Below are 27,013 nucleotides of genomic sequence, written 5' to 3' on the forward strand. Positions count from 1 at the left end.
GTAAGCCCGGACTAACCTCCAAAGCTTATCCTTGGAAAATTACTCAATTTTGAAAGAAAGAGAGAGAAAATAAGATAAGATACGGGAAAGAGAGAAGAGGTATCTTTGGTAGCCTTTGTTTAACCAATTCCTTCGACAGTTTGATCCTTCAATGATTAAGTTACTCGCAATTAGTCATATTGTTAAGATTTCGTTCTTCGATACGCAAAAAGGGAAGATAGTTATAGGAAATAAAATTAAAATGTTCGGTTACTCATCTGGTTTGAAGGAAAATGTCTTAATATGTTCTTCATTTTTTCAGCCTTCAACTCTTCAGCGGTACTCGAAGTTTTCCGTCCTGTACCTCTATAATTTAAGTTTAACCTAATTGGAAGTTGACTTTAGTCACATGATTCAAGTGTATAGTTTTGGCATTTAAATTTGACAATCCCAGACTTAACATACCAACATCCGTCGGTTCAACCCTATAATGTTTTTTTTTTAATATATAATCTTTTTTGCTTAAAGGAAAAAAATTGTGATCTCGAATACACAAATTAGTAAATATACAAAGAAAGGAAAAACATATATGTATACAAAATTGAAGAATATTTTACATATATTGTTATAAAATATACAAAATGACACCCTCAAAATTTTCTTTCAAATTGATCCTAACTTAGATGTTTTGTCACATCATATCCGTGAATGAAGAAGATCATCTGGCTATTAGTATTGTCTGATAAGTGATATTCCGTTTATGCTTAGTTTCTAGTCGTCTTCTTTACTTTCAGTCTTGGAAGGTGGACGAGTGATATGATGGTGATAATGAAGAATTTCCGAGCATACACTTGGTTTCCTGTTTGGTTTTGTTCAATATGTTGTATAAAATTTAACTGTGCTCTCTAACAATTCAAGGCTAGTTCCGGGGATTTCTTTTATTCTGGAACCATTCTTGTACATCCTGAAAACTGGAATAGAATTCACTCCCTCGGACTTGGATAGTTTTGGATGTTTTTCAACCTCCACCTAGAAAAAAAAATTACCATAAAAGTTTACATTATATATTGTCCACCTAATTAATTGTTGAATAAGAAACTTGTAACCTAGTATATGAATCTCTTAGTCATTTTGGAATTCATCTTAGATAATGGTGTACAAGTTTACGGAAATTTCCCACGTACAACTATTCACTATCATTTTAACTCTTTTCTCATTTACTGATCCTTAAATTATAGTTTAGATGCAGTATCAACAAAGCTAATATGTGATACTTCTGTCAATTGTCATGCCGAAAGGCAATGCTCTTGTAAGTTACAAAAATATCAAACGAACCTTGATAAAGCTTAGAGATTGGTGTCTCTTGCTAAGTTGTTCCATAAGAACCAATGCTTTTTGATCGCTCGATTTGTTGCAGAACAACACCACAGATATCCCTGTCAATTTGTAAAAATTATAAAAAAGTGTGTAGATATCACATAAAAAGTAACTTTTCTAATTCAATCAAGTAGAGAAGTCAAAAATCAATAATGGAGCACAATTTTAGAATGACTTTCAGAAAGCAATACTGCTTTCGGAATGACATTCAGAATGAAAAGGATATATATATCTTTTTCATACTTACTTTTGACTTTGGAGAAGCACTACTACTTCTTGATAACATGCTGTAGAGGAACATTTTTCTAGTACTATGCCACTATTCAACAAAGACCTCAACGAACAAAAATCGGGCTTTAATGTTTTATGGACTTCAAGAACCAACCCAGTTGCCAGGCCCTAGACAGAGTGATGGTCCTAGATGAATTATTCCTTCGCCCAACTAATGAACAATTAATCCGTTCACTCTGCCTGTTTTAAGCAACTAAGCCTACTTTCTAGTAACAGGCGATTGCTGGTATCTCAACATGAACCTACAACTTCTCTATGTTACAGGCTCCTCAAATGTATAACATACATGTCTAACCAAATGTATATGATCAGGAGGGGGGGCATATCTAGGTTTGGTCTTGCGACCAATTTAGAGCCGAAGTTCATAGATGCATGTCATACTTCTTGCTACATGTTTAGTTCTCAACCCAACATTTTACATTTGCAACACAAGATTCTACCTGGCGACGTCACAAAGTGCCTGAAGTGGTCGGTGTCCTTGACAACTGCAAGATTACTATCCGACTTCGCATTTTTTGAGTGGTGTCCGTCAGGTTGTGTTTGTCGTTGTTCGGAATGAGATTTCTTTAAATTGGCTTGGGCCTCTAACTGTCCTCGAGCCACCTCTTCGTCAGTCGGCATCTCTTTCCTTAGAATCTCGTAATCTTGTGCGGAAGCTTCCCAACGTCCCAACTGAAAATCCGTTAGTCCAGTTAATTCAGTTAAGACAGTTAGGGACAGGTTTTTCAGAGTGGCAACCGCAATACAAATGCATAAACAGTAGTGCTCACCTTAGCGTTACAATCAGCTCTTCTTAACCTAGCTTTGCTGTAAGAAGGACGAACATTAAGAGCGTTGCTACAATCTTCGACGGCCTTTTCAAATTGTCCTAGTTTAGATCGGCAAGCGGCTCTGTTACACAATAAAACTGAGTTGAAGGAGTCTTGTTCCAGTCCTTCGCTATATGCTACGCACGCATCTAAGAACTTTGATGCCTTGAACAGCTCATTCCCATTCGATCGAGCTGATGCCAGTGCTTGGGCTTTTCTCAGCGTTGAATTCACATCCTTGTTAGTTGAGTCTAGTTGAGCTGCACGTTGAGCTGTCGCCACAGCTTCCTCAAACCTATTCAATTGCACGCTAAATCAGTTAAAACACATCATTAAAAGAATAAAATGCTATCTCTTAAGTGTCGACAGGTAGGCTCAAATTTGATGAAGTGTGAAAGGCATGTTCATTATTCCCACTGATATATTTCTACATCGAGCTGGAACCGAGACTAAATAAGTGTTACTAACCTTCCCAATGCCACATCAACTTGTGTTCGAGTTACTAACAAATTTGCATTGCCGACGGGTCCAAAGAACTTCGTACAATCATGAATGCCAAATCTGGGTGCCTTTGAAAGCTCTATGTCTGCATCTTCATGCCTATGAAGCTTTAATAGGGACTCAGCTTTCAACGCAAAAACCTATACAAACACCAGATAGTAACAAGTTGCGAGCACGAAACTAATTCAAAATTAACCTTAAAACCATTTTGGGGAAACTCCAATCTGTGTACTCCTCCAATTAATAGAATTTACGGGAAAGGTTTAAGTTTTAACTCCGAACCTGTAGAGCTGAATCTGCACCAGATGAAATCGCGGAACTGCTTTCTTTTATCACGGTTTGCCAATCCCTCAATTTTCGTGCTTCAGTGCATTTGCTTAAATAGATTTGGAGATTCTTAGCTTTAGAAATATCACTAGGATCAGCTTCATGTCCTGATTGCTTATAATGGTACAAAGATTTTTCTGCTTCTCCCAATCTGTTAGAAAAATTAAGTCAGGTCGACAATAATGACAGAATTTAAATTTTATTATCTCAATCTACTTTGATGATTGGAGCAATGTCAATACCTTAGGCATAGTGTTGCCAAACGATAATGAGCTCTACGGTAAGTAGGATCGATCTTGATTGCTTCTCTACATTCAAAAACAGCTTCAAGAAGACGACCCAAACCCGTTAATGCCGCACTTTTATTGCTCCTATAAGAAGCCATATCAGGGTCTAACCCAATTGCCCTGTCATAGAAAGCCAAAGCCTCCGCAAAGTTTCCTTGCTTATACTCCTCATTTCCCATAGCCTTCAATGTTTCAGGATCCAATCTTGTTGATAAAGCCCTGCATAGTGGTCCAACGTCTTCTTCGGATTCTTCATTGTCTTTCTCCTTAACATTGTTGCGGGAAACCTTTACATTGCCGTTCTTGTTATATGCGTTACCATTACCAGTACCATTACCATTACCATTACCACCATTAGTACCATAAGCATTGCCATAATTTCCATTTGAATTTAAACCCATCTCACTAGCTGTCATAGGAAGGTAATCAAGAACACTTGAATTGGATACCCGCGGATTTGAAGTACCATGTCCAGCAGGTTGTCTTAAATTACCCAAGTTACCAAAGAGCATTACATTACTTGATGAAGCTCGAACTAGCCCATTGGATTGTTGATGATCATTGCTCAAACCAACTTTTGAATTCGCAATTGGTGCATTCGAAACTTTTCTACCGTGTTCTTGATATGAAGGAGGGGTCTTGGTAGCAACATTCATCATAGGACTTTGATCATTCCGTTGTGGGTATTCACTTAAATTTGTGTCGTCCAAGAATGCTCTCTCATCCGAGCCCCGCCTTCTCTTTGAATTTATGCTTTGAATACCATTGTTGCCATGAGTAGGAATTGAGCTTGTTGACGCTGATCTCCTTGGCCAGAAACAACGTTGGCGGAATAATCCGCCATATATCATTGCAACACATCCCGACTTTTTGTCCGGTGAATAATCAGCCATTTTGGAATGATACAAGGTACAAAAAGATGACCAAAGAAACTAAACCTGTTCCTGAGTTTTATAACATTAGGAGCTAATGGAGGCAAAATCATTAATTGACATCGATTATTCGAAAAAGATAAAAGAATTTGAGATTAAATTTGGGTGAAAAGATTTTGGATGCACAGACCAAACCCCAAAAGGTTTGTGTTGTTTTGAATTTCACAACCTCTTGGGAGAGGCTGTGGAGAATCCAACTTTGTTTCTTTTCTTTGGTTGACCAATTCTTTTTCTTTATTGATCTTCCGAGGGAAAACGAAAATGAAATTTTTTGGCAACCCAGATTGCGAAGGAAAAAAAATGTACTACTAGAAACTAGTTAAATTTACTTATTCTAGCCTTCATAGCCCTTGTATTGCATCAAGTTTCAGGGATAAAAATATCATTTTGCACCTATTTAGTAAGAGAATGTCTTAGCTGTTATTTTGTCTAATTCGGGGATTTCTTAAGAACTTATTAACCACACAATTTCTTAATAGTATCACAGCCATCCACCAACAAAAACAAATAAACTTCCTTAACCAACCGTAATTTATGGAGCTTACAGTACCTTTCAAAGGGGCACAAAACTACTCAATTTTAATACCTTTTCATTTTATACCCACATTTCTTTTCCATATTTGAGGAGTTCTAGCCTAGGCATCTTATACCAGGAATTTGGAATTAAGGGGTTACTTAAGAAACGAATTATTGAAAAAACTGGGAGCTACAAATATGAGGTGTTTAGTGCATATTTTGCTTTCTAAATTAGATTTCTTTGGAAAGCAAAATATTTAGTGCATATTTTGCTTTCTAAATTAGATTTCTTAGTAAAAAAAAATAGATTTTTTTATTTCTTAATTTGAACTTAAATCCAAATATTAAAATACTGTTAAATTTTAACCTCAAAAGGTTTGTAACTTCTGTATCTTATTCAACAGTTTCACAATTCATTTGACAAACATACTTAATATGTTTCGTCGAGTCAAACAAAAGAAGGGTAGACTAGTAAGGCTTCCTTTCTATCGACCAAGAATACACATTTTCTTGGAGGCAATCACAGCCAAAAAATGTTGTTTAGTTCACCATTAGTGCCGTCTACTATGGTTTTTGCATTTCGTTTCTGCAAACATAGATGATTATTTTTCTCGTGCTAGTGAATTGAATCATGCATGCATGTTAGCTGGTCAATATTCTTTTTTTTTTTCCAAAAGAAGGCAAAGCCTCATATATTCATTAATATGGGATTCAAAATCGGAATCATTACAGAGTTGATAGAAATCAAAATACAATCATCAAGGTTATACAATCTCCACCAGTTCTTGACTAATAATCCTACTAATCCAAACATTGCAACCATTCGGATTTCCCAACAGACATATCCACATCAAGAGGCCCAAGAGGCCATTGTTTTGTTGGAGACCAAACTAAACAAATTTGCATCTCTGCTAACAACATCGATGGGATCTTAAGATCCAGCCAGGGTTTTTTAACACCTTGTAAAACAAGGTAAATTAAAGTAGCAAATAGATCATAGTAACATAAACCAAAGCCAAAACTAAAACTAAAGTAACAGGAGTCTGGATAACAGTCTGAATAACATGAATCTTTGGAGTCAGTTGGAATCGGTCTAAATCGATCGGAATCGTCTTGAATCGGCGTTAGAGTCTTTGTAACCATTGTTATTGCTGAAGATCTTGATCTTGATGTTGTTCCTTGTGCTTTTGTTGATGTAGGTAGTATTGTTATTTTTGTTGCTGTAGGTTTTGTTCTTATAGAAAGAGCAAAAACTCTAACCCATATCGGCATCATACTAGAGAAGCAACACCCACAGATTTGAGAACTAATTAGATCTAAGAGAAGTAAACCCAAATCAATCAAACCAAGCTCTATAAAGAAAAACAAAGATTTAATAGTACTTAAAGAAAAAGAGAAAACAAACTGAAAGTCTTAAACTTAATAAGAAACAAAGAAGATTTTACAATATTTGAACTAGAAGGAGGTTAGAAATGTTTGGATCTGCTCAGATCTGCTCCAAATGAGCAAATCTGAGCACAAGGATTTTTTAGTGAGAAGGGGTTTCAATCGCAGGAAAGAGAAAGGGTCACATGAAAGAGATTTGAACAGTCAACCTATGTGTGTATCTATGTAATTAATAATTCTTGTTGGGTCTTCACCAGAGACGGACAAAGAAATCTTTCTTAACTAGGACCGGGATATCATAGGTTTCTATTGTAGCTTCTTTTTATATTATAGGAACTGTAAAATTATCGGATAAGCGAGATTAGCTAATAAAATTCTAGGTAGAATTACAAAAATTATGAAAGATTTCACCAACTTCATTACTCAGCACAATCTCATTGATCTTCTTTTAAAGAGTGTCAGATATACCTGGTCCAATGGTCAAACTAATCCTGTAATGTGCAGATTAGACAGATTCCTTTTTTCTCCTTCTTTTGAAATTCAATTTCCCTTATTATCTCAACTTTCTCAAGCTAGACCCACTTCCGATCACATTCCCGTCATCCTAGACATATATGATCCTTCTTGGGGACCTAGTCCCTTCAGGTTTGAAATCATGTAGTTCTTGGAGAATGGTTTTTTAAAACTTTTAGAACAATGGTGGTTGTCTTTTTCTTTTCCAAGTAGTCCAAGTACACCTCTGTGGTTAAAACTAAAGGCTTTAAAGAAGAAGTTGAAAGTTTGTAATAGGGACACATTTGGTCATAACAACAATAAACTCAAGCACTTATTGAAAGAAATGCAACTTTTTGATAATCTGGCTGAAAACAACATTTTAGATGAACATCAGTTGGTTGAAAAACTTAAACATATGTCTAAGTTTGAGAAAGTCACTAAGATGGAAGAGGTAGCTTGGAAAATAAAATCTAATAACAAATGGCTGCAAGAAGGTGATAGAAATACTTCTTTTTCACTTGTTTGTTCATCAGTCAAGACATTCCTAGAAAAAGATACAATATGATCAGACAGTTATAAGTTGAAGGTGATTTGGTCTCTGACAGTTTTAAGCTGCAACGTCATATTGTGAACTTTTATAAGGACTTATTTACAGATGAAGAAGTTATTATACCAATTTTGGAGGGAATTACTTTTGAAAGCATAAGTAGCATTGAATCTGAAATCCTAGATACAAATTTCACCAAAGAAGAGGTTTTTCAAGCTATCAAGGACCTTGGTCATGATAAGGCACCAGTACCTGATGGATATCATGTCATGTTCTTTCTAAAGTGTTGGAGCTTCATGAAGAAGGACATTATGGAGATTGTCATGGGAATTCCGTGAATCAGGTAAGATTGATCTTAAACACAACTCCACATTTATCATTTAAGTTCCCAAAAAATGTTACGTGGAAACTGTGAAGGACTGCAGGCTAATTTGTCTTCTTACTAGTATATATAAGATCATTTCCAAAGTATTAGCATCAAGAATGAAACTAGTTATGCAAAAACTAATTTCCCCTGTTCAATGTGCATACATTGAAGGAAGACAAATAATAGATGGCACTTTAATTGCGAATGAGTTGGTTGACTCTAGATTTAAATATGGACTAGCTGGTTTGATTTTTAAAGTTGATTTGACAGAGTAAATTGGAGGTATTTGGAAGATATTTTACAGCTTATGGGATTTAGTAGCAAATGAAGTAGTTGGTTGAAATTTCTCAACTGCTTCCTTATCTATGTTGATAAATGGTTCATCTTTTGGGTATTTTGGAAGTACTAGAAGTGTTAGGCAAGGTTCCCTCTTTCACCTTTGCTTTTTGATGTGGCAATGGAAGGCTTTTCAAGGTATTTAGATAGAACAACAAGTCTGAATCTGTTTAGTGGCTTCAGTGTAGTTCAAAATGGCTTAGTAGTAAGTCAATTACATTATGCTGATGACACTATCTTTTTTGTTGATAACAAAAAAAGAAGAGCTTATCAATCTCTTCTACATTCTACAATGTTTTGAATATATTGCAAGCTTAAAGGTAAATACATCAAAAACCAGACTTATCGCAATTAGTGAGGTACCTCTTATTACAGAATGGGAAATTGAATTAGGGTGTGCAACTGACTCAATTCCTTTCATGTACCTGGGCATGCCTTTAGGTGGAAAATCTAATGCAAAATCTACATGGGATCCAATTATTGAAAAGTTCGAGGCAAAACTCTCATTGTGGAGACAAGGTAAGTTATCTAAAGGTGGCAAGTTGGCTCTTTTGAAATGTATTTTGTGTTGTCTTCCTATGTATTACTTTTCTCTGTTCAAGGCACAAATTTCCGTCATCAAAATTCTTGAAAAGAAAATGAGATGTTTTTTATGGGAGCATAAGTCTGGTTCAACAACTTCACATCTTATAAATGTTGATCTAGTTTGTTCTTCCAAAAAAAAAGGGGGTTTGGGTGTCTTAAATCTAAGGCTTGTCGATCAAGCATTACTTGCTAAATGGTGTTGGAGATTTGGTATGGAAAGAACCACATGTGCTACAAGATAATTGTTGAAAATTATGTTACTTCTTTCTGAAATTGGGTTCCTAGTAAATTAAGTTTGACTCATGGTGTTTCTTATTGGAAAAAAGTTGTTGAAATGAACCACTGGATCTCTTCTAATTCAAATTTATCTCTTTATTGTGGCTCTCATATTCCTTCTGGCATGATAAGTGGGTGGGTGACTCTAGTTTGGATGTTTAGTTCCCTGCACTGTACAAACTGTATAGGTTGAAAAATGGTGTTGCGGCACACATAACTGAAGATGGAGCTTGGAAGTTTGACTACAAAATAGTTCTATTGAATGTCGAAGTTGATAAACTTTCCACTCTGTTTCTTCTTATTGGTTCTTCACCACCAATCTTAGACAACTTACCCGACACAATAAGACGGGCCTTAGAATCTTCTGGTGTTTTCTAGGTTAAATCTCTTTATTCAAATTGGGTTTCTAAAGCTGGAGTGGATAATTTTCCGTGGAGGTTTGTATGGCAAGCTTGCATTCCACCAAAGATTTGTTTCCTTATGTGCGCAGTTCATGGAAGAATAAATTCTTTGGAGATGTTGAATCGTACAGGTATGGATTTGTATAACTCATGTATTCTTTGTGGATATAGTACTGAGACACAAAGTCATACATTTCTCAACTGTAAAGTTGCGTATCGTGTTTGGATGGCCCTCACTCCAAACAAAGGATTGGCATGGGTTTTCCCTGAATCTTTGCATGTTCTAGCTGTTTTTTGGCCAAACATCTACATTGTCAGTAACGTTGGAAGAGATTTATGGAATCTAATCTCATCTGCAGTTATTTGGACACTCTGGAGTGAAAGAAACTGTCGTACATTCAATGACAAATATAATTTCAAGACAGACTCGGAACTGTGTGACAATGCCAAAGTTCAAGTCCTTTCTTGGGCCGCTGTTGTTGGGAAAAGAGCACACACTAATTTCTCTTATACAATGAGCAATTGGGAAACTGTTGTTTATTGATTTCGCTTGTTTTCTTCTTTGTTTTTGCTACAACTAGTATCTTACTTGTACATTCTTCTTCATTCTAATAAAAATTCTCTCTTCCAATCAAAAAATGCTATATAAGTGATGTATGATTATAAACAATGATCTTAGTTTATTCACCATGTTATTAGCTTCTGATAATTATTTTATAGTAAATATTTTACTATATTAATTTTTGATTATAAAGGTCTTGTTAATTAGTCTAATATAAAATTAATAAATGTATTTTATTAACAAATAATAAATAAAATTTTAAAATAATTTGACTATAGTATATATAACTAACATCTATAGTGGTTGTGGTGAGCGGTGGTGGAGGCAGTTGGCAGTTGTGGTGGTGGTTGTTGGTGAATGATGGAGGGGCTGAAATTAGTGGTGGTGGGAGATGGTTGAAGAAAAAATAGTGAGAATATTAGAGTCCAAATTTGTGCACCCCTCTAAAATCGGGGTGCACATTCCGACCCTCTTTATTGGAGGATTTTGTGGGGCAAAACCAATTTTGGTAAACTAATAATTAAGTCAAAGTATTTTTTTTCATTTAAAAAACATATTTCCATACATGGAAAATATATTCTCTCTATTGTTTCTTCTTCGTCATCCTTCAAATATGACCTGGTTGAGTTCTTCTTTATCATTTCTTATTGTGTTCATCTTGATGATGATTGTTGATAAAGAAAAGAAACCAAATTAAAAAGACAAAAAGTAGTTGGAGCCATTTTGGGAGAAAAATCTAATTAATGGTTTGTGTAATTCAAAACAAAAGAAACGGGTTCTGCACTTCCACCATCGATGACAGATCTATTTTTTCTTCTTCGAGATTAATCAGATAATCACTAATTTAAAAACCCAATTTTGAGATACCAATCAAAACCTTAGTTTCGGAAATTTCTTCGTATAATTTTGAAGTTAAGTGGTGAACTATATTAAACACAATCGCTTGGGAACATTGTTCTCCATCGCTTCCAAATGCTAATAACACCTTTGTTTATATAGAAACAACAATCCTGATCGGTACTATCTTCAGTTAAGAATAAATATTTTATGATATACCCTGATAAATAATCGGTAACACGGTCGTGATGGTTAATTGCATGACGTAGAATTAAACAAGGTGTTTTAAATAAAACTTAACACTCGCCATTTGCTTAACTGCAAATGCATATTTTCACTATCTTTTTTCAATGATTAAGATATCTATTTAGAGAAGACGATTTCTTTGATTACGTTATATTGCTCATCAAGGGAACTTGTGTGTTTCTAACATCGATGTTATAGAATCAGATTAAAGGCAAAATATAAATTTAGATCTTAGACATCAATATTATCAGGATGAACACAATGAAATAGGATGATGATAAACTCGTTATTGTTGTTCTGAGTATGAGAGGGTAAAAAAGGAAAAATAACAAAGGGAAATTCGGTTGTAACTGAAACTCGTGTTTTACATAGAAAGTAAAAATACAGGATATCTAGATGTCAACCGAAATTTCTTCCAATAAGGAAAGTCGTAATGTGCACCCCTATTTTAGAGGGGCTCACAAATTTACACTCGTAATGCTAGGTGGCTCTTGAGGCGGTGATGGGGGTGGTGATGCTATCGAGTCTGCGTCATTCACGGGTTTATCCCTAATATGATAATAAATAATGCACGCATGTGGTTATTAACCAAGGAGTTATGTCTTGCATGAATATAAAGCTAAAACCATGTTGGATAACTGATGCACCATTGTCTATTTTAATATGAAATGAATGTATGTGACAATTCTCACATCTACAACATTAGTACAAGGATGATAAAAATTAAAGATGGATATAAATCAAAAATAACCGGTAAAATGGGTCTAAATATGTTGATCTTCATATGGATATCCTAAAATATGGGTATCTAGACCTCGTTGACTCCTTAGGACTGCTCATCCACAAAAAACAGATGATTATCTAAACTTAAATCGAAACGATTACTTATATAAATAAACTGACCTAAGTTTAATGAAAGAAAGTAATTTTATTAATCAGAAAAGGTTTCTTAATTTTTCGTTTTTGGATATCCTTATACAGATAACTCCTCCTGAATAAATCTTAAACTTATGAAAATACTAAAAACCGTTTTCTCGAGGTATTTATGCTTTTAGGCAATTTTCTTAACTTGTTAAAATTCTTAAAGTATATGCTCTCTTTTTTTATCTCTTTCTTTATTCTTCCCTTTCTCAAAAAAAAAAAAAAACAACCTTAGAGCCGCCACATCCTTTTGGACCAAAGGTAATAGAATACGATGTTCTTTAAATTTTGATAGTTGGTTCGTGGCTTGGTATTCTGAATAAAAAAACATCGATGATTCAAAACGACATCTCTTTGAATCCATATCCAAAGGATCTTTAGAATCTAATTTCGCTTGGATCTACAAGTTTATGGGAAAAATACTGCTTTAGTTTAGGAATTTGTCTTATAAAAGAAGAATACAATCACATTAAATGGTCGGAATTAATTATGGAATATACCATCATCTCTCCCTTATACGTAAACAAAACTTGAATATTTTTTGGTTTATTTATCTTTCTCTCCGTGATCTACTTTTCATTTATATAGTTTGATTATCTTGTATTTTGATATTTTTGTTATTCTCGTAAGAGAACATGTAATTACTATTTTTATTTGAATGAGTTGAAATATGTTGATTGAACAAAATAAAATAAAATAAAAAAATCTACTTGACCTGCTCTCCCAGATGATACCCTATTTGATAAATTTCATTAGGTTTGCAACATCAGTTGTGCCAGTTATAGACTCCGGGCTCTTTGCATCTACCATGCATAGAACACGCTCTTATTCATCCTCCCAAAAATAATTATCTCAAGACCCATCGTCTACCTTTAATGGAGAATCGCCGAGTAAATCAGTTTACTAATGCCTTTCAAAGACTTTGATGGTTACCGTCGTGGGGTTTGAGGCAGAGGACTAGTCTGTTGTTTTCTTTATGCACTTGAACGATCAATACACTTTGATACTGATGCAAGAAAAGCAACCTGCAGATATATGATACGCAGCAACATAGGTGTATACAATGCATAGTATACAGTTTTAACACAACTACAAATGTGGTTGTCTGTTGAATGTATGAATCTCCATTCCTAGAGGAGACCTTGCATATTTCATGAAGGAGATATAATTACTACAGGTCCTTTTAATAGAAGAGACGCGGACTTTCTCATTCATAGTGCTGCCAAACCAATCATTGAGAACCCTGAGCCTGAAAAGTACTGATGACGTGGATTTACATATAAGCCTCTCTCTGGAGTTGCTCTACTTAGCTTTTCAGAAATAGTTTTCTACAATTTTAAGTATACCACCAAATTGTAGATTACTTTTTGCAGAACCTTAAAAGTTACATTGTCTAGTATACCCATACGTGCTCTCTAGAAGATAAATTTGATACCAGTAAAAGATTGAAAACAACATTAATCAGGCTTTGAAAAATTAAAGAGATCCCAATAGATGCATCTCCATGATTCTTACGCTTTTGGAGTTCTCCAAGCAGACAAGTATAGGTAAACCACATATTAAAAGGAAATAAGAACAACCCAATTTAGGGGCTTGTCTTAAGAAAATGATTCAAGGTCATTATACAGTTGTTATTCGTGTTCCCTCATCTAGTGGTATTGCAACTTCTTCCACTCTCTCTTACCTGCAATAAAAATATCCTCAAGTACCTGCTCCGATAATACCTAAAGATTCTATTGATGTTGTTGCATTGTCAATTGATGTGATGTCTGTCTTAGGCGTTTTAAGAATTTCTCCAAGGGAAAACATGTGGTAGAGATGGGATACGTGCTCAATATTTTTCGTATGCCCTAAGTGGCGTTGCAGCAGCTGCTACGGACGATCTTCTATCATCCATCACTGAAGTTGTTAATTTCTTACTTGTAGGAAAGTGCCCAACTATTTTGGGAGACATATAAGCCAGTGCACCAATGACACCACTATTGAAGCCACCGGGAAGCATTAAATCTGTTGAAGTTGGAACAATTTAGAGAAGATTTTTTTCTAAGTTGGATACTAAATAAGTGGGGTAAAGAAATGACTACCTATCTAAGTGATCACCAGTTTGGTGTTGGAATCCCTTATGGAGGAGAAGGTATCCTACGTTCTGTCAACAAGATTTTAAAATCAAAAGGTAACCAACAAAACATGATTGTGTTGATTGTTAATTTCTCAAATACCTTTAATCTATGTGACAGATCCATCCTAATCGAAGAATCCAAAACCCAATATCCATCTATTTTGAAATGGGTGGAATTTTTTTATGCCACACCAGCAAGACTATACTACAACGACTTCAGTCTATTTTGTGCACAAGGAGTTCAATAAGAGGATACTTTAGGGGCATTACTGTTTTCCTTAACTTTACACCCTCTTGTGAGGAAGGTTGCATCAACATGTAATCTAAACCTACATGCTTGGTACCTAAATGATAACACCATTATAGAAGATACTCTAGAAGTATCTAGGGCGTTCAACATAATATATGCAAAAGGTTCCACTGTAGGATTATATCTACACATCACAAAAACTGAAGTCTGTTGGCTAATTGTTGACCCACAGTGCACAGCTGAAGGTGTTTTCCCTCCCAATATAGGTAAACCAACTGTGGTTGTGAAACTCCTAGGTGGTATTGTGAGTCTTAATATTCAGTTTTGTATAGACATGGTAATTAGAAAATTAAAGAAAACCATTCATCTGATGAAGGCAGTTAGAAAACTCAATGACCCGCAAAGCGAGTTAGTATTACTACGTAATTGCACAAGTGTATCCCGATTGTACTTCATTGTACGTATCACCAGTCCATTATCTCTCCAACAATCTCAGGTTCAATTTGATTAAAAACTCTTCTGATTTCTATGTTAATTGATCACAAGAGATGGATCATGTGATGGGCCCCTGCAACAAAATCTCGCATCCTTACCCATCAAAATTGAGGTTTGGGTATTTATACAATGACTGACACATGATATTATTTTTTCTTATCCTCAAGCATTCAGAATCTCTCTTTCAAGGTACCATCTTATGCAACACTTATATCAATACTACAAGTCATGTTTTTCAGCAGGCCTTAGACAATTATTTACAAATCTGTGGTAACACATCCTCAAATTACATCCTTGAACGACACTGCCCCTACCCATGAGAATTTTAGCAGTACCATACTTTGAGGATATAAATAAAGACATACCAACCAAGATTAACATGATGGAACGTGATTTGGTCATATGGAAATATAATAGAATCAAATATGCGCAGGACTACCTTATGGACGTACCCATAAGTGGGTTTATTCAACACATTGAGACTAAACAGTTCAACTTATTTATCGATTAGGCATTCCACTTTTTCCGAAGGTAGCGTGTGCCAAGTTACAACAAAATGATGGGTATTTTTGGGGACCATAGTATACGTTGTTCTAGCGATATTGGAGTCAAATTCTCACGACCTTGTAAGAAACGTCTTTGCAGATATATGTTTCAAAGAAGGTGTGCCAAAAAGGAAAGAAATAGTATTGGGTTTCTTCTTGGATAAGGATACTACGCTGCGACCAGCGGATATCCTTGTGTATAATTGTGAAAATGGCCAAGATATGTGCTTCGATATTACCCATGTTTCACCTATCACGGGGAAGGGGATCCATACCATCACACTAGGTCACGCAGTTTCCAGTGCAATAACTCGTTAACAAAATAAATACCTAGATAAATGCTAAGCTCATGGGTATGGTTTTGGTATTCTGGCCATCTAAACTTTGGGTGAACTCGGAAAAGACACCATTACACAGTTTCCAGTGCAATAATTCATAGCGGAATAAATACCTAGATAAATGCCTCGTCATAGGTATGGTCTTTATGAAGATATTGAAGTATTGTTTAGCTAGCCATGACGCCAATGTTAGGGTTGGTATTTTTTTTTTATAGAATATGGCTTGCTATTGAAAAAGGGTTTGCAGTTTCGCACGCTAAGCTCCCAACCAACTTCTTGTAAACGTTATTTTCTCTTTTAATAAATTTATTAATTATTAATACTAAAAAAAAAATTAAATACATATAATAATAATAAAAAAAATCTAATTTGTTGCTAGGCTCCCATCTAGCTTTTTGTAATTTTACTTTTCTTTTTCTAATAAAAATTTAAGTTTATAAAAAATAAAATAATAATAATAATAGAAAAAATCTTTTCATAAGTCTCTCATCATCATTCTTCTGCTGTATGAGAAGATTATTCCCCAAATTTTGTCGGTACAATCTTCATGTGTATCTTGCTGATACAATATCTTCAAAAACACAAATTGATGTGATAATTAAAAGTTATTTCCACCGCGAAAAAACATGGGGTATAAAACCAACACTAAATAAAATACATCTAATAATATTTGATACATATGGATAAGGTGAAATTACTACTTCATCGATGGAAACTAAAAATAAATGTATTGTGTCGCGTGTTTCTTATCTGTGTAGCATATTGTGTTATGTCAATTTGTCGATTATCCTGACACAACACAATAAAAGAAACTATCATGTTGCACCATGATGTGTCACGTCACATTGTATTGTGTTGTGTTCTGATGTGTCATAAACGTGTCGCCACATCACATTTTACACCCGACATGCAAAACGCAATAGAATGAGTATATTTAGATTTTTTGGGTGTTCTTGTTTATGCTTGATATTCTTTCTTCATTAACATTAATTATTTAAACTATGAGGGCAATAATATAATTAGTATTTCTTTTATTTTCTATCACCGAAACGTAAATTAGCTTACTTATATTTAAACTTAAATCCTACATTATGACGTATTTATGTTATGTGTCATTTTCTTTTACGTTTCCAAATTTACTTTAATTAGTTTTACTCACTTATTTATTGTAGGACGTTCTAAGGGTTATTTGATAATTTTGACACGGGATAATAACTTGGAAAGGGGTTATATGTAAAGCTATAAGGTGATAACGTATGTATATTATAAGCTACCGAAATTTATAATCCAATTTTTCCTCTATTTACTATTTTAAATAAGATAACTACAAGGATCTAGTCATTATTACTGTTTTTTCCATCATTTTTCTCTTTATTTGCTTCGAAAAAAATAATCTAGTCATTATTTAATTTAGAATATAATTACCACTTTACTCATCAATTTTTTCATCTTCATCGCGCGGCCAACGATCTTCTATCTTCAACAAGGGGAAATAACAGATTCCCCTACAATTGAGAATTCAGTTGTCGGATATGTTATATACCTGGGGTGCCATAAGTATCATTAGAATAATGCCCCATCTAATTTGAGTAGTTCTTCAATCTGTTATCTTTGTTTTTGCTAGACGGGCAGATGTTTCCACGTGTAGAGTTTTCGATAGTCGATTTTAGGAATTATGATTGGTAGCTATAAATTTACAAGAGAGAGAGGGTGAGGCATGATTAATGAATACGACTTTCGACTGAGTTGACCTGAACCAGATATTCTTCTTATTCCTCTCTTCCTTCTTTAATTCGTCTTAATTCTCGCTCTATCTTCCAAATCTTCTTCTGTTCTCTGTTATCTACTATTTTCTTCTCTCTAATTTCCGAATCTTGGTAACAAATTGTACTAAGAATAGTACATTTGGCATTATAGACGTTCTGTTTTTCAATCATGGGTACTAGTAACTACACATTCAAAGAATTATCGGATTTTCATAGACAAGATCAACAAAAACTTATCGATCTAGACATTAAAGCAACAAATATGAATCAAAAGATAGATCAACACACAACCAGTATGCAAGAGATAAAGGGTAATCTTCAAACCTGTCAAGAACAGTCGTGTAACAAGTTTAAGCTGTTGTCCAGTCAATTAGTAGAATTAATTCAAGCTTCTAGATCTACACAACACCACCATGGGATCCAGGAATTTTGGTACACCTGGGTTTATACCATAGGAAGTCATAACCACTTGGGTCAGACATTCACAGGAGAAACATCTTATACTTATCAAAAACGCACTCCAAAGCTTGATTTTTCTAGATTTGATGGGGAGAATCTTCGTGGTAGGGTGCAGAAGAGTGAAAGGTATTTTCAAATCCACAACACAGACGAGAATCAGAAGGTCAGTGTTACTTCCATATACTTAGAAGTAAGGCTGATAAATGGTTTCTTAATTTTCAATGTGGAAAAACTTTTCTGTCTTGGAAAGATTTGGCAGATGGTGTTTGTGCTAGATTCGAAAATCCAGTTGATGATAATTAATTATATTGGGAGTTTTAATAATTTATTCCAAGTTGTCACTGTACAAGAATATTTTGAATAGTTTGAATATCTTAAGGTTCTTATCCCGAGTAACAACCCTCATTTAACTGAACAATATTTTATAATGAGTTTCATCAGTGGGTTGAAGGCTGAGATCAGAAACTCTGTATTAATGTTCCATCCCTCTACAATGTTACAAGCTTTCTCTCTAACTAGGATGTGATCAGTGCCTAATAATGCATATTTCAATATCATTTTGTTGTATTTTATCACATCTCAAGTGCTATAATGTTCTATTTTAAGTCAAATTATTCATTTTGTGTCTCAAGGTAGTAATTACCTTGTTTGTTGTATGAATTGATAACTCATCTTTGTTTGTAATTGTAGGCGAGTACAAATAATATGGCTGGCATTGTCGAGAATGGAATGGCGCACCTTGAAGCATGATATCTGTGAGCAAAAGTGAAAACATATGTATCATTGGTTTAAAAAAATCAAGGTAGCATAGAACGGTGGCTTAGAAGTGGAAGAAAACTGAAGTGTTAAACGTGGAATGTAACTAATAGGCCAAAGTACAAGTTGATGTGTTGTTAGTCATGGTTTAGAGAAAGGAAGCCTAATGTTTATGCCTAAAATAGGTAATCATGTCCAACACTCTAGTCCATCCTCTATCACTCTTCCCATTTCCTTTTCCAAGACCAGAACCAAAAATTCTTCTTCTTTCTTAATCTACAGCAGTCTAACAAGATTAAATACAGAAAATAATTGATTCTACTTAAGATAAAACAACTAGATCAAAACGTTCCACCCGACAACTTTACCCATACCTCTTATCTTCTGTATACCAAACCATCACCGACCGCTTTCTTTTTCTCTACCCATTATCATTTCACATCAAAACCAGACAACTCTAATGCCCTTTTTTTTACTCATTTTTCGTTATCATCCCATCTAGTCTATGATTTGAACGATGATAGGGAGTCTATGAAGAACACACAATACCAGGGTTTGTCTAATTTCCAGTCTAAAATCTGAATTCCTTGTAACACCTACATCATCAGACCGTTTGTGAGGGAAATAGGGTGGTTGTGCATCAATGGTGAGTTTCAGAAACATCAAATCCCTAATTTTCTGATTGTACTTAATTTATATAAAAAAAAAGGGGATTGATTATGGGAAGAAGTCTTGTATAATGAAGGGAGGCTGTTGTATTTGAAAGAAAACCCGGAGTAGCCAGTGCAACATGCAGTAGTAGTTTAGGTTTAATTTCAGTTTGTATTATGTTCTAAAAATCTCTGCTAGAAAGAGATGAAACCCTTTAACAATTAGATTTTTCTTGGTTTGATTACTTGTTTTTCATGGAGTTTTTATCGATAAACATGTCCTTATCTCTGAATTACAATAGATTACTCTCACCTTGTATGTGATACATCCTTGGTAGTTAGGTTAATTTTCTATCAGACATTCAAGCCTATGTGAATTGTTTTAGTTCGATATGTGATTATCTATGCCCTAAAAAGATAGGTAATGCTAAGGATTGACATATTAGCTGAGCTTAAGTCATACATGTGAACAAGTGATTATTATCACATCTTCAAGGTATCTTGAGGCTAGCATCTCTATAGCTCCTTGATTAGATGAGAACTTGTATATCAAATTAAGGATTTCGATGCGCTTATGGGGTGGATTCAAAGCCTTAGTTTATTGTCAAATTAAGGATCTCGTTGCTTTAGTATAATCATCAATCTCTAGTCTTTCGACTGCCCATTTCATCTAAATTAGTTTTAGTAGAACTTAGAGGTTTAGTTTCACCAATACGATTCCCTATAGGATCGACCCGTATTTGCCTTTATCTATGTTCTAGACATTGTGCGCTTGTGTTTCATAATCGTAGGTTTCTAAGAGTACCAAGATGCAAAAGAAGAAATGTATATTACAAGCTAAACCTGTGAAACCATATCGAAGATCTTTTTCAAATTCATTTGCTATCCACAGACCTTTTACAACTTCTACTTCACTATTTCCCCCAAAACCCATTCAAACTTCCACCATTTCCACTCAATTTACTCCCAAGTCTGGAAACACCACTCCAAAATCCATCCCACCAATTCCACCCATCAAGATACTAACACAAGAACAAATGAGGATAAGGAGAGAGAAGTGACTATGTTAGAACTGTGACACAGTTTATACCCCAAGGCATGTTTGTAAAAGGCAGCAATTGTTTATGGTGCAAGTTGAGCAACCTGAGTCATCTGAAGAGGTAAAGGAAGAGGTTTATGAGGAGGCTATAGAATCTCCAGTGGAGTCGGACATGGAGATTTCCCTTCATGCACTTACAGGAAATGTTTCAGATGACAAAATAAGATTTTCTGGTGCTTTCAAGTAATACAAAATATCAATACTGATAGACACTGGGAGTGCTCATAAATTCATTGACTGTGATTTGGCTAAGACTCTGAGATGTCCATTAGAACCCACGGGTCACATGTTGGTCACTGTTGCCAATGAGGATAAAACATTCAACACTAAAATCTACTCAAAACTACAATGGACAATACATGGTCGTGAATTCACAAAAGACTTTAGACTATTACCTATAGAGGGTTACGATATGGTATTAGGTACAGGCTGGTTGAGGAAATTAGGAGATATAATGTTTAATCTCTCCAAACTAAGCATCTCATTCAACTATCATGGTAAGAAGGTTGTACTTACTGGTGCCGCAGAGGGCCCAACACTGAGGATGATGAGCAGTGATGCAGCTGAAAAATTCTTCAACAAGAATACTCATGGCCTCATTGGCCAACTCTTTTTCATCACCACCCAGTCCTCAAGTCCCACTACACCGACATCCATTCTTTCTCTCTTACAAGAATTTAAGGATATATTTGAAGATCCAAAACAATAACCCCCGCCTCCCCCCAAACCCAATTCCACCCCTACAAGTCAAAAATAGAAGTTTGGATCACACCATTCCCCTCAAACCCAATTCCACCCCTACAGGTCAAAGACCCTACAAATGTCCTTGCATGCAGAAAAAGGGGTAGTAAAACAGTTGGTGAAGGATATGTTAAGCACAAAAATTATACAAACTAGTCATAGTCTATTTGCTGCACCTATATTGTTAGTTAAGAAGAAGGATAACATATGGAGGTTCTGTGTAGACTGCAGGAGATTAGATGAAAAAATATTAAAGACAAATTTCCAATTCCAATCATTAAGGAGTTGTTGGATGAACTAGATGGGGCAGTGATATTCACCAAAATTGATTTAAAGACTGGGTATCGCCAGATACGAGTTAGTGTGGCCAATATTCATAAGACAACTTTCGGGACTCACCAAGGACACTATGAGTTCAAGGTAATGCCATTTGGGTTGACAAATTCTCATGCAACTTTTCAAGCTCTTGTGGATAAATTCTTTCAAGAGCATTTAAGGAAATTCATTTTAGTCTTTTTTTTTATGACATTTTTATCTATAGTTCTTCTATACAAGAACATGCAGAACATCTACGCATCACTTTTTCATTATTGAGAGCACACTAATTGTATGCAGAGATTTCTAAATGTTGTTTTGTCCAAACAGATTTGGAATACCTAGGTCATATTATCACTGCGTAATGGGTTACTGCTGACCCAAATAAGATTGTAAGCATGAAGGAATGGCCTACACCAACTAATGTTAAGGAACTAAGGGATTTCCTTGGGCTCATAGGATATTACAGGAAATTTGTACAAGGGTATGGAGCCATTAGCATGCCACTTACAGAAACTCTTGAAGAAAAATTCATTTTTCTGAAATGAACCTGTCACTATAGCTTTTGAGCAACTTAAGCAAGCCATTTCTAAACACCAGTGTGTTTCTTACCAGATTTCTCAAAACATTTTACTGTAGAAACTTATACTAGTGACATATGTATAGGGGCTGTGTTGACTCAAGAAGGAAAACCGATTACTTTTTTCAGCAAAAAATTAGGTCTAAGAGAAAGAGAAATGTTTGTATATGAAAATGAGTTTCTAGTTGTGGTCATGGCTATCACTAAGTGGAAGCAATACTTGCAAGGAGAAAAGTTCATTATACAAATAGATCATTAAAGTATCAAATATTTTCTAGACCAGATAATTACAACTATAATTCAACAGAGATGGTTGATGAAGCTCCTGGTTTTGATTATGAAATCAGATATAGAAAAGGAGTTAATATTGTAGTTGCAGATGCACTTTCCATAATCCCACAAAATAGTGGGGAATGCAGCTCATTAGCACTCTCCAAACCCACTTGGAATTTAGATATTATCTCCACCTACTTTAAATATACAAGCACACAACTACTTATTACACAAATTTTTGCATCAATTACAGGGTAGACAAATTTTCATTTAAGGAGGAAGTGTTGAGGTACAAAGATATGATTTATGTTAGGGCTAGCAACAATATCAGGAACACCATATTGGAGTCTATATATGATTTTGCAGTAGAAGGACACTCAGGTATCCAAACTACTTATGACAGGGTTAAGAGTTATTTTTATTGGCATGGACTGAAGAAATATGTTTTGTCTTTTGTGTCCTCTTGTGATGTCTTCCAAAGAAACAAACCTGATCACCACTTTCCAAATGGGCTATTGCATCCCCTCCCAATTACTGAGCATGCTTGGAAGCATATTACTATGGATTTCATAGAAGGACTACCCACTGGTGAGAAGAGAAGTATCATTCTGGTAGTGGTGGATATGCTCACCAATTGCAGTCATTTTATAGGACTACAACAACTATAGCGGTTAAGGCATTCTTGAATCAAGTTTTCAAAATACATGGACTTCATTCTTCTATTGTGTCTGATAGAGACAAGGTTTTCACCAGTAACTTTTGGAAATATATTTTTAAAGCTTTGGGCATGAATCTGAGAATAGCATACCACCCTCAAACTGATGGGCAAATTGAGAAAGTGAATTCTTGTTTGTAAAATTACTTAAGATGTATAATAGAAATCAACCTACAAAATGGTTCCAATGGATTACACTAGCAGAGTGGTGGTACAATACCATCTATCACACTAGTCCGAAGATGACTCCTCTTAGACATCTATATGATTACAACCCTCCCCACATGCCTTTCTAACTACAACAATCACTTCAGTTGATGCAGTAGAAGATTATTTAAAACAGAGGGATGCAATGATGGACCTACTCAATGAGAGTCTACACAAAGCTTAGGATAGAATGAAACTCTTTGCATACAAGAACAGGACTGGCAGCTCTTTTGAAGTAGGAGATACAATATATTTGAAGTTGCAGCCGTACAAACAAGCTTCAATATCCCTGCGCAAGAACTTCAAATTATCAGCTAAGTGTTATGGTCCATTTTCCATTTTACAGAAAATTGGTTCACTGGATTACAGACTAGAGTTACCCTCTAGTGCTAGAATCCATCATGTCTTTTACGTTTCATAACTGAATAAACAAATTGGTAAGACTCATGTACCTTCACCAGTTCTGCCAGTAGTTGATCATGCATGATAAGTTATTATGCTACCTAAAAGAGTACTCGCTTCGAGATAAATCATCCTACGAAGGAGAGAAGTATCATAACTACTATCCAATGAACCAATTCCACACCTGAATATGCTATTTGGGAAGATACTTCGAATATCCGAGCTCACTACCCAAATTTTATCCTTGAGGAGAAGGATAATCTTTCAAGGGAGGAGTAATTTTATGTACCTGGGGTGCCCTAGAAGAGTACCCCATCTAATTTGAGTAGTTCTTTAATCTTTTATTTTGGTTTAGCTAGCCGGGAAGATGTTTCTCACGTGTTGAGTTTTGGATAATCGATTTTAGGGATTATGACTGGTAGATATAGATTTGTAAGAGAGAGGGTGAGGCATGATTAATGAATTCAACTTTCTCCTGAGTTCACTTGAACCAGATATTCTTCTTCTTCCTCTCGTCCTTCTCTAATCCGTCTTAATTCTCTCCTTATATTCCAAATCTTTTTTCTATTCTCTGTTATCTTCTATCTTTTTCTATCTAATTTCTGGATCTTGGTAACAAATTGTACTAACAATAATACCGAATCATGTCGGTGAATGATGGTCTAGTTGATCTGGGTTGTCGAATTTGCAACGCTTATATCTGTCCCTAACACTGTTGCGAAGGAAGGCATCGCTAGATGCACATGAACGCTGTCGAATCAGCCCATAATTGCGTTCGACTTCTGAACTTTCCACAACTTGTGGTCTGAGTCTCTGAAGTTCAAAATATTGATATAGTTATTATGGTCTGGTGCATAATTTTTTTAATTTTGATCTCATGCATATACTTACTGGGGTCTGGTGCATAAATCAGCCCATATGCATGTATGTCATGCCATTTATTCGTAAACACGGGAGACCAAAATAAGAGTGATGGTGATGATAGCTAATTCATACGTAAGTAATGGTGGTGGTGGTCTGGTGATAATAAAATGATCTCTCCTCATGTCTTATCAACAACAACCATCCATCCTCCTCTCCACAATTTGGTTGTTTGTTTGCCCACCTCAATCTCTCTCATTCCTACTCACTTTCTTTGTTATTATTTAAATGAATTGAATTACAAACTTTACCCCCTTCCCTTTCTCAACTTCATCAACCTCATTCATCATTTCTCACTGTACGTCTAAATAATCAACATTTACAATTTTGCAAATGCCAATATTACCCTCCTCTCATGGAAAAAGACTCTACACCTTGTAATCTATAGAGGATCTTTTTAAAGTAGAAAGTTAAACAGAAGCCGCCTCTCTGTTAGAAAAAAAAAACTCAAAAAGAAGAGAAAAAGATCAAAACATCCTTTCTTACCTCCATCTTCTTCTTCTTCTTCTCCTTCTTCTTCTTCTTCTTCTTCTTCTTCTTTTTCCTTCCCTCTCTTTGTCTCCATACCCAGAGCATCATCAGGATCTCTGTAGTAATTCTCATACATCCTTTCTCCAAACTGAAAGAAGTAATGGTAAGGGTTTCAAAAGTCATGATCGTTGGAAACTCTTGAATGAAAGTACTTCTTCATTAGGGTAAGTAAGTATCTCTATCTCTCTAGTGATTATTAATATTCCTTTCTTTGTCTCTTTCATTTGTTTCTCTTTAGCTCTAGCTCATATTCAGGTGTTAGAAATATATGGCTAGCTAGGTAGACATGGATTCTGGTAATGGTTGTAGTTTGAATTCATCAAGTGGTGGAGATGATCAAGATCAATACGATTCACTAAGAAATACTCATGAGTCATCGATTTCAGCTTTTTTGAATCCTTCCAATAATACCCATCAAGTCAATAATAATAGTAACTTCTTTTCTAATTCCAACCAACAACAACCACCAATTCACCCTCATATGTCTCATGACCACCACCACCAACAACAACAATCTTCCATAAATTTTGATCATCTTTCTAACTATCTAAACCCTTTCTCATCATCTAGATCTTCTCCACAAACTCAAAATTCTTTGCTAAATCTTGATATGGTATGGCCTAAAAACATTATTACGTCGGTAGATCCCAATAGTTCAACCAGCAACAATAATCTAATGGGTTCATCATCATCACCATCATCATCAACACAGCAACACAATCAATATTTGGGTGGAAATATCCATTTTTCGAACCAGTTAGTACAACCATCTCTTGGTGATGGTAGTGCTAGGGTATCATCTGATAGTCATCATCAGAAAGCAACCCGAAATCCTAAGAAGAGAACCAGAGCTTCTCGACGTGCACCCACAACTGTTCTCACCACTGATACATCGAATTTTAGAGCTATGGTGCAAGAGTTCACCGGTATCCCAGCCGCACCTTTCTCCGCCTCTACGCCAGTGTTCCCTCGAAGCAGATTTGATCTTTTCAATACTTCAGCGACCGGGAAGCTGTCGGGTCTTTCTGCAGCACCTCCATACCTCTTAAGACCGTTTCCGCATAAGGTTAATCATCAACTACCTTCATCTTCTACTTCCATTAATACCACTGGTACCACTGATAGTGCTCATCATTCTAATGAACCTCAAAATCTATTAAACATTCAGAGCCTCACATTTCAATCTCTTTTAAACCCTAATCATCATCAACAATCGAATGTACCCATGTTATTTGCTCATCATGATAAATCTAAAGTTCCGCAATCGTCATTATCAAATGATAACCCACAGCTTAGAATGGCTGCAATGGAAGAATTCAGTATGAATATTAATACGACTGCTACAACTACTAGTCATGGTATTCTTGGGGGTACTCTTTCAAATGTTGTTGATACTTCTAACGATATGGCGTTAGGGATTAACATTGAACGTCATTATAATGGTAATGAAAATAATGATCATTTGGGCTCATCCTTCAGTGGTAACTACGACTGTTCACAACGTATTTGTGGTACTAACACTTCTAGTAATTCCAAGATGAACTTCACAGGTTCCTCAACATCGGATTTTCATACCGACAACGTAGGGTTCGATAATATTGGAGATGGTTTTAACAAGAGGTGATCAAGATATATATATATATATATATGCTTGACATTCATTCATGTATATGTATATGTTCATCTTCTCATTAATTTTAGGGTTTCGTAAATTTAAAGGAGAAGGAGAGAAAGAAATGAGAATTAACCTTGTTGAATTAATCTACTGTTGCTTCATTCCTTTATATATGCACCAACTAAACATAGTAAAAGAGCTAATAGAAATTTTTTTATTTTCGTCGAACTTTTGAGTAAATTCTTGTCAATTGCTAGC

The 27,013-nt window shown here is 35.3% G+C and overlaps 3 protein-coding genes across 3 annotated transcripts; 2 read left to right on the forward strand and 1 right to left on the reverse strand.

Annotated features, from left to right (window-relative positions):
- Nucleotides 1-501: 501 nt before the first annotated feature.
- LOC113347515 (inactive TPR repeat-containing thioredoxin TTL3-like) lies at nucleotides 502-4,800 on the reverse strand. The gene is made up of 7 exons (XM_026591190.1): nucleotides 3,527-4,800; nucleotides 3,240-3,435; nucleotides 2,925-3,097; nucleotides 2,418-2,751; nucleotides 2,088-2,319; nucleotides 1,315-1,415; nucleotides 502-1,008 (listed from the first exon to the last, which is right to left on the reverse strand). The coding sequence occupies exons 1-7, from the start codon at nucleotides 4,462-4,464 to the stop codon at nucleotides 853-855; spliced, it is 2,130 nt and encodes a 709-aa protein (XP_026446975.1). The 5' UTR covers nucleotides 4,465-4,800; the 3' UTR covers nucleotides 502-852.
- A 12,977-nt stretch (nucleotides 4,801-17,777) lies between these two features.
- On the forward strand, nucleotides 17,778-18,768 carry LOC113353176. Its single transcript, XM_026596863.1, has 2 exons — nucleotides 17,778-18,113; nucleotides 18,641-18,768. The coding sequence occupies exons 1-2, from the start codon at nucleotides 17,787-17,789 to the stop codon at nucleotides 18,698-18,700; spliced, it is 387 nt and encodes a 128-aa protein (XP_026452648.1). The 5' UTR covers nucleotides 17,778-17,786; the 3' UTR covers nucleotides 18,701-18,768.
- Nucleotides 18,769-25,426: 6,658 nt separating this feature from the next.
- Nucleotides 25,427-26,764, forward strand: LOC113350909 (myb-like protein M). The gene has a single exon (XM_026595012.1). It carries the CDS (start codon nucleotides 25,427-25,429, stop codon nucleotides 26,762-26,764), a length of 1,338 nt encoding a protein of 445 aa, XP_026450797.1.
- Nucleotides 26,765-27,013: the final 249 nt, after the last annotated feature.

Source organism: Papaver somniferum, chromosome 2 (assembly GCF_003573695.1).
Source record: "Papaver somniferum cultivar HN1 chromosome 2, ASM357369v1, whole genome shotgun sequence".
Taxonomy (NCBI): Eukaryota; Viridiplantae; Streptophyta; class Magnoliopsida; order Ranunculales; family Papaveraceae; genus Papaver; species Papaver somniferum.